Genomic DNA, 8801 nt, shown 5'->3' on the forward strand with positions numbered 1-8801 from the left:
CGATTCTTTCAGAGATCGCTCGGATCTTTGATCCTTTAGGATTCCTTTCACCAGTGGTCTTTCTTGCGAAATATTTGATGCAGCTCTTGTGGTCTTCCGGGCTCCACTGGGATGAGGATGTTCCAGCACCTATCGCTGAGGAGTGGCTCAAATTAAAATCTCAGTTGTCGTGTTTGAGTTCACTCTCCATCCCTCGTCGAATGGTTTTGTCCCATGACATTCAAATTCATGGCTTTTGTGACGCCTCGGAGCGAGGATATTGCGCAATAGTTTTTTGTCGCATGGTTACTGATGACGAAGAAATTATTGTTCGTTTCTGTTGTGCAAAAAGTAAAGTCTCCCCCCTCCGTCGGCTGTCCATTCCTCGATTGGAGCTGTTGGCGGCAGTGTTGTTGGCGGATCTCGTAGCGTCCGTTCGTCATGCGTTAAAGGACTTCCATTATGATGCTAAAACATATGCCTGGTCAGACTCGACCGTGGTCTTGACATGGATTCGATCATGTCCGTCTCGTTGGAAAACATTCGTTGCTAACAGGACTGCAGCGATTCAAGAGCAAATTGCTCCTGATTGTTGGCACCATGTCTCCACTGGTGATAACCCAGCGGATCACGGATCCCGTGGATTACTTCCCGCTGATTTAGTGCAGTGTAAGTCATGGTGGGCGGGACCTGCATGGTTGTCGCGTCCTGAAAAGGATTGGCCAAGGCACCTCACCCAAAGTGACGGATCCGCATTCGAAGAGGAAAAGGTTTTGACACTGTTTAGTGCCATAAATTCAGATTTTGTCGATCAACTTTTGTTGAAATATTCATCATTTCGTCGTATCGTTAATATATTAGCATACTGTTTTCGTTATCTTCATAATTTGAAGAATCCCGCAGCGAGAACCTCGACACAGACCTTGTCGACGTGTGAAACCAATTCGGTGATACGATTTCTCGTAAGGCATGTCCAGGAGCATGTCTTTTCGACTGAAATTCGTCTCATCAAAAAGGGTTCAACTAACTCACTTCACAAGCCTCTTCGGAAATTGAACCCGTTCATTGACGAAGAGGGTTTGTTGAGGGTGGGCGGACGGTTAACTCATAACCACACGCTCGACTATGAAAGGAAGCACCCCATGTTGTTGCCTCGTGAACATCGGCTCACGGCGTTGGTGATCGAGGAATATCACCGCAGGTTTTCCCATCCAGGGTTACAAACCCTGCACAACCTCATTGCTCAGGATTTCTGGATTCTTTCGCCCAAGCGCGCAATTCATTCTGTTGTCTCGTCATGCCTCAGATGCTTTCGGGTGCGCCCGCAAATGGCCCCACCGCCTCTCATGGGAGACCTACCGTCATTTCGTATAAGCCAGTTGAAACCCTTTTCGTCTACCGCAGTAGATTATGCTGGACCTTTCACTATTTCGTTAGGTAGGGCAAGAGGCAGCAAATCGTACAAGGCATATATTTGTGTTTTCGTGTGTACTGCCACTAAGGCAGTTCATTTTGAACTCGTCTCTGAGCTCACATCAGAGGCCTACTTGGCAGCTCTGCGCCGGTTTATCTCGCGACGCGGTCGCTGCTCAAGAATTATATCGGACCAAGGCAGAAATTTTGTAGGTGCCTGCAACCTGCTTCAGGATTTAATGGCTGAAGCTTCCCAAAGGGAACAAATAGAATTTGTGTTCAACCCGCCTGGTAGTCCACATTTTTCTGGCTTAGCCGAAGCTGGAGTAAAATCGGTGAAAACTCATCTGTCGCGTGTAATAGGCTTACAACGTCTGACATATGAGGAATTTTACACGGTATTGACTCAACTTGAATCTATGCTGAACTCGAGGCCTCTGTCCCCAGTCAGTTCGGACCCTAATGACCTATCGGTGTTGACCCCTGGTCACTTCCTCACATTGGAGCCCCTCACGATATTGCCAGAAAACAATCTGACTGATGTTAAAATAGGTCCGCTCCAAAGGTGGAAATTACTCCAAAAAATCCATCAGGATTTTTGGCGTAAGTGGCACTTAGAATACTTACACACCTTACAACAACGCCATAAATGGTTTAATAAACAACCTGACATAAAAGTCGGGGATCTTGTCGTCATTGCTAACGAGCAATGTAGTCCACTCAATTGGGCCTTAGGCCGCATCGTACAACTGCATCCCGGTAACGACGGGATTTGTCGTGTCGCCACCATCCGCACAGCCACTGGACAGTATAAACGCCCAGTCGTGAAGCTGTGCCCTTTACCAATTTTGAACTAATCACCTAAACTAGTATCACCACTTAGCATAGTATGTTAGTTTTAAGTATTTTGTCGGATTCTAATGTTATTTACAGCGTAAATATTGCATATTTAGGTGAGCGGAATGTTCAACTTTCGTTTGAATATCGATTTAAGGTGACATCTCTATTAGCCTTTAACTTCCGGTAGGGTTAGTTACAGACAACACTAGCCGTTTCCGGCAGCCATTAACCTTCTTATCGGCCAACTAGAAGTACGTTGCTCCGAATTAAAATTGTGAAAGAATTATTGTAAAGCCAACTTTCGGTCAGATTCTGTGCTTTCGGACTAATTTAGAGAAGTGCCAATTACATTGTGCGCGTGGATGAGTGGCAGGCCTTGCAGAGAGGTATTCCAGGTTAAGGTAACGGTAAGCCGAGCTCGCACGTCCAACACCTTGGAATCCTCAGGGAGCGAGCCTGAACCTGCGCGAACCTTCACCATCATCAACGTAAAGGTATGTGATTGTGCACTGTTCTAAGTTGTTATTTCTCGTGAATTCGATATACTTAAATATTTAATAGCAAAAGAAAGTTTTCGTCTTAATGTAAAAATCATACAGTCCACTTCAAATTATTTTCGATTCATTTCGCGTTTAAACAGTTACTTTGTATGTTTTGTTGTTATTGGCAATTATTTAGATGTGAATATTAATGATCTAATTTAATTTTTGTATTATTCTTTATATTTGAATATTATAAGGATATGAGAGTGGTGAGTGGCCGATGGTCTTTTCTTATTTTTATGCAATAATTAATTAGTTAAGTAGTAGATTCGTGGCTTGAATAATATTGATATATAAATGTAAGTTAATGTAAGAATGTTATTTATTTACTTTAGGAAAAAAAAAATTACTCAGATTGGCTATACATTTTGATTGACGATAACCATGACATGTCATAGTAATAAGCTATACTGTTAATTTAAAAAAAAAATGATGTCAAATTTTTAAATTGAGTGGATAGTAATAATAATTTAAAAAGAAATAGATTATAAATCGCATTAAAGGTATTAAAATATATAAAATAAAATTATTTAAATATATGAAATTTTTATAATATATTGAAATTATTATAAGTTGAAATTATTAGTCCTAATATAATAATGATATTCTGTGTAAGCAATGTTTTTATGTATAAAATATTAATGTGTTTTGTATTTAGGAATAAATTGTTGACATGTAAAATACTTCTATTTTACCAATAAAAGTTTGTTTGGTTAATAAAATTGCAATAGTGAAATGATTTGATTAGGTTTTTTTTTTTAATTTTTTAAGAGGGCATTTGCAAAAATGTATTAAATATGTTACCTACTGAAAACCAAATGGTGTGAAAGCTAAATTTTTGAACGTTAAATTGGATAATAATTTGAATAGACCATAAGTGATGTTGTTTAATGTGTGGAATAGTAGATTCTAGTGTTTGTCAGTTAGTCAAAGTTACTGTTAGGTTTGTTTGTTAGTGGTTTTGTCTTTATGTTGGGAAATAGGTTTTGTTTTGAGATGTTAGGTTAGTTTGTTAGTGTTAGTGTTGGCTATTAGTGGGTTAGTGGGGTTTTGAAATGTTAGGTTAGTTTGTTAGGGTAAGTGGTGGGTAGTAGTGGGTTAGTAGGTTTTTGAAATGTTAGGTTAGTTTGTTAGTGTTAGTGGTGGGAGGTGGTTGGTTAGTGGGGTTAGTGGGTTGTTTTGTTTTTAACGAAGCTAAATAATGATATTATGATGTTAATGTTAGTGTTATTGTTAGTAACGGGTGTTTTTTTTTTATATTTCTTTTATAGTCTTTAAAATATATAATATACGTTAATTGCAAAGATGGGAATAATGGAATGCACCCCCGTGTTTGATATTTAATGTTGCTGATTGTGTAAAGTTTTTTGAGTTAACCATGCGACGCGTTATATGTGTATTGTTTGTTTAAATTTTTGTTTATTTGTTTTAATTAACGAATGATGCACTGGTTGAAATTATTGATGGATATCAGAAAATGTTTTGCGTTATTAATTGTTTTAGTTTAACAAGTTTTTGATATTTAATGTTATCTATACGTACATAATTATATATATTATTTTTTTTACTGGGTTTTTTTTTATGTTAAATATTGAGTAGGTATTATTTAAATTTATTATATTTCGGCAATTACTTGGACTCGTTCGGATGTACTTTAAAATTAATTACTTGTGGTCAACTGGTGAATATATATTTTTTTAACATATATTCATGTTTTGCTTTTCGTCATCAAGTAGTAATCGTAAATTAATTATAATTAATAAATTAATAGATAGTAGAATTTGAAATATCGCTCATAGACGTATCTGCAATATCTGCATGTTTAAAGAATAGTTTATACATTATTAAGATTATAGATTTGATGCATAGATTATATTTAATGATAATTTTCGAGGGAAAGAGAAAAAAAAAATGTTTAAAGAAGATTATTTAGTTTGATGTGGGTACCTTTGTCCAGTCTTCATCCTGATCTTCTATTGAAGTATTATTGGTGGTTATGGTCGCTTGGATGTGGCGTGTGGCTCGCCCTTTATTCTTCTTCCTTGACGTGTTGGCTTGGTGGTATTGCTGAGTACGCTGTACTGGCGGGGTTGGCGGTTGGGGTCGATGGCGGGTATGTGGCTGCTTCCTTGTCCATTGTGCTGTTCTTGTAGGCTGTCCATCAGTGTTTACCGTTATTGTTACTGTGATCTTATTGCCGCACTGGGCTGAAGCTGTGCTCGGTTCCATAGTTGTTCAGGGTCGTAGCTGCGTGACGCGGTCTAGTGCTGTGCTTAGTGGTGCTGGCTAGCTGGCTTGCTGGTTGACTGGGTGGCTGACTGGCTGGCTGAATGGCTGGGCGGCGCAACTTATAGTCCGTTTTTTTTAGCATTAGAAAGAACTTCGCAGAAGTAAGCTTGTGGTTCCAAATCCGGCACTTTTAGCGGTAATAATTTGAAGTAAATTGTATGTATTGACCATGCTACATTAGATAATTCAATAATTATTAACAATTGAAGAGCCTGATAAAAAATGCACGCTTCCTTCTGTGGAGTTCTTTCTAATGCTAAAAAAAACGAACTATAGACGATTCCGAAGGTGGTGATACCAGAACTGCTGAGCAGTTCCACTGACAGGGTCGCCATGTAATGTGGAGCGTTCGGGTAGCAAATAATACTATGAAAGTCTGCTGAATACTGAACTCCTTTATTGAGTAAATTGGTGCTTATATACTAGTGGCCTACGTGAGTGGCATTTAGGTGACCTTTATGAAATGTACTTAGAATTATTGTTTATTTTATTAAATATATTTTCTATTTATTAAATATCACCTAAATGTCACATGACGTGTTGACCCTAATACCCAACACGTCATGTGCCTACTCACCGTACATTATATTGACTCATCACACAAAGCAAAGGAATCAATTTACTGTTGGGCCAAATAGAGACGTAGGTATAAGTAAGTTGTTGAATAAAAAGATGTTTAATTTTATTGTAAAATCATATCTAAATTAAGTAATATTCAATTATTTATAGTTAAAAATGTATCGCAAATTTTCCATTTGGTACAAAAACCTAATTTAAATTTTTGATGGTATCAGTTCTCAGCGGGCATAACTAGTTTATTGAGAGTATAATGCGTTAGGAGTAATTTAAATTCGCAACGGCCCCCATACATTCGAGTTGAAAGTCGCGACATGGCCGGAGGACACGATCACAATAACAGTTAGGGCCGGGTTCGAACCGCCACCCGCAGCGAGCGAGACAAGGATATTACAAACTGCGTTTTTAAATATAGGTTTTAGTTTTATTCCATGTAATATATCTGATTTGGCAAATGAACTAAACCATAGATACCATTAATATGTGCGACTTGGTGAGTATTATTAATTGCATTTCACGTGGATAAAAGTACTATATTTACCTAACTGCACTTACATAACTGACCTAGTTTTGTGATTGATTGATTTCGTACATTAAAGATTCACAATTTTATGAAAATTATGAGTGTGTATGAAAATTATGAATACCTCCTTTGAAAAGTAACAATTATGTAAAGATAAACGAAACATATTACAAACCAAATAAAACATTTTTTGCGTCCAACTCATAGTGCATTAACGACCACCGTGCATAGAATTAGAAATTATTGAATATCATAAATTTGGTCTAGCTGTCAAAATTAAGAATGTAAGTAAATCTGTGTGTTGAGTACGTAATACTAGTAGTACTGTAAGACTTACCTACCTACACCCGCCATCGGTAGAAAATGGCGGCTAGTTTAAAAAATATAGGCTCCATTGTACACCCATACAACGTTTTAATTCTATTTTTCTACATAATGACAAAATTGTTTTGCTAAAGTATTATTAAATTTTGTAAAAAATTACAAATTAAAGTTTATTTTGTTAAATATATTATATTATGTAGGTATACATCAATAATATATTATGAATATAGCTCGGTTATATTAATAATTAACAACAGGATACGGTGCGCTGAAGCCCTCCCCGCCCCACCCCCCGCTGCGCGCGCGCCGCCTGCCTTGTAATCGCAGTATCGACGGCTGCGATCATTGTTGATAGGATCGAGAGTTTGCGATCAAAGCGCCAGTTTCATTCTAACTTTTATTTTATTGTTAACCTTCTAATTATGTTTTTTTTACATAGGTAAAGTAAAGTAAGTTGCAGAAGTTAATAAAATCAATGTGCTTGAAGTTTGGAAAGTCTGATTATTTTAAATACGTCAATTTATGAAATATCATCTGACTTGTATCATCAGGAAAAACATTTACCACGTTTTTGTATCAAGGGATTGGCTAAAGATTCCTACGTACAACAGGCCCCAATCAAGATTTGATTTTTTTGTACATTTACAGATTTAAATGTAAGCCAGCAAATTAAAAGTTAATTGGAAAATTAGTTATAAGTGAAATGTAGATGTAAGTAACTTAACAACTATAATTTATATCCGAAATAAAATTATTTTATTTATTTATTATTGATTACATTTCGCCCAGTCGTCAGGAGGTTATGATCATCGTATTAACAATCTGTGATAAAGGAGATTCACATTATTTCGAATTATCATTTAAATCACAACTCACTTTCAAGATCCTATATTGTTCATTTGTAAGAAGCAAACTCGAGAATGCTTCCCAGATATGGAACCCCTGTTACAACCTTTATATAGATAGTGTAGCAACACATTATATTATGTTTTAAATATTATTGTTAATATTAGTTGCCTGCGCGCCGCGTTCCCGCGGCCGAGCGATATAGTTAAAAGTAACGGTATTATCTTCGGGCGCATTCGGGCGCATTCGTGCGCGCTCGGTTTTCCTAGCCAGGTCAGTCGTATCCGCTATCCGACGCCGGAAGGCTGCGCGCAGGTCGATCGCTCTCGCTTGCATTTTTAAATACGATTTATGTTCTTTTCTGTATTTCTTCTTCTACAGTGTACTGTGCTACTTTCTTTCTTCCGTACTGTACTGACTATCTTCTGTGGACTGTGTTTAACCTATAATAAACTTTATAAATGTTAAACTGCGTATGTTATTTAATAGCTCCGTAGCTATAAATTTGGTGACTTTCCGACGTTAGAACTGAGTGCAGTGCAGTGTTATAGCGTCCGTGTGAACTTTGATCGCTATAATAAAGTGCGGAATAAATAATCATGGGAGAAACGACAGCTCCAAGTACTACTACCACTACTCCGCCGACTGTTAGTGTGCCGAGGACAATGGATTCGACCGTTAATGCAGTTGGCGTTAAAGTTCCGCCATTTTGGCCCGAGGAACCGGCTTTATGGTTTGCCCAGTTGGAGGGCCAGTTTAGTTTGGCGAATATTGTGGCCGACTCGACCAAGTTTTACCATGTCGTGAGCAATCTCGAGCATAAATATGCAGCGGAGGTTAAGGACATAATTACAAAGCCGCCGGCGACGGAAAAATACGACAAACTAAAAACTGAGCTAGTTTACCGATTGTCCGTGTCCAAGGACAAGCGAGTGGAGGAGTTGGTGTCTCAAGCCGAGCTGGGTAATCGTAAGCCCTCGCAGTTTTTGCGACATCTTCGCGACCTGGCCGGTACCGACTTATCGGACGACTTTCTGCGCAGCATATGGGCTAAACGTTTACCGCCGCATGTGCAGACCGTTATTGCCACGATGTCGGATGCCACTTTGGACAAGGTTGCTGCGTTGGCCGATCGGGTGAATGATATTGTGGTACACACACCTCACGTTGCGGAAGCTTCTGGGTCAGCTGTTCCTGTTCTCGTGCCGTCATCTGTACCTAGCACAATGGAAGAGCGTCTCAACCGCCGTATAGATGACCTTGTGCGGCAAGTAGCTGCTTTAGCGACTGGAAATTCCCGTGGGCGAGCTACCACGCGCTCGCGCTCCCGGGGACGTCACAGCTCTCGCTCAAGGAGTCGTGCGGGGAGCAGCGGACGATGCTGGTACCACGACAGATTCGGCCCCCGTGCAACCAAGTGTCGCGCGCCGTGCAGCTGGACCGAGGGAAATGCCAGCGGCGGTCACTAA

At 38.9% G+C, this 8801-nt stretch overlaps 1 protein-coding gene across 1 annotated transcript; it reads left to right on the forward strand.

The window, feature by feature from the left end:
- Positions 1-7931: 7931 nt before the first annotated feature.
- Positions 7932-8801, forward strand: LOC134679556 (uncharacterized). The gene has a single exon (XM_063538513.1). It carries the CDS (start codon positions 7932-7934, stop codon positions 8799-8801), a length of 870 nt encoding a protein of 289 aa, XP_063394583.1.

The sequence above is a fragment of the Cydia fagiglandana genome, chromosome 2 (assembly GCF_963556715.1).
Source record: "Cydia fagiglandana chromosome 2, ilCydFagi1.1, whole genome shotgun sequence".
In the NCBI taxonomy this organism is placed as follows: domain Eukaryota; kingdom Metazoa; phylum Arthropoda; class Insecta; order Lepidoptera; family Tortricidae; genus Cydia; species Cydia fagiglandana.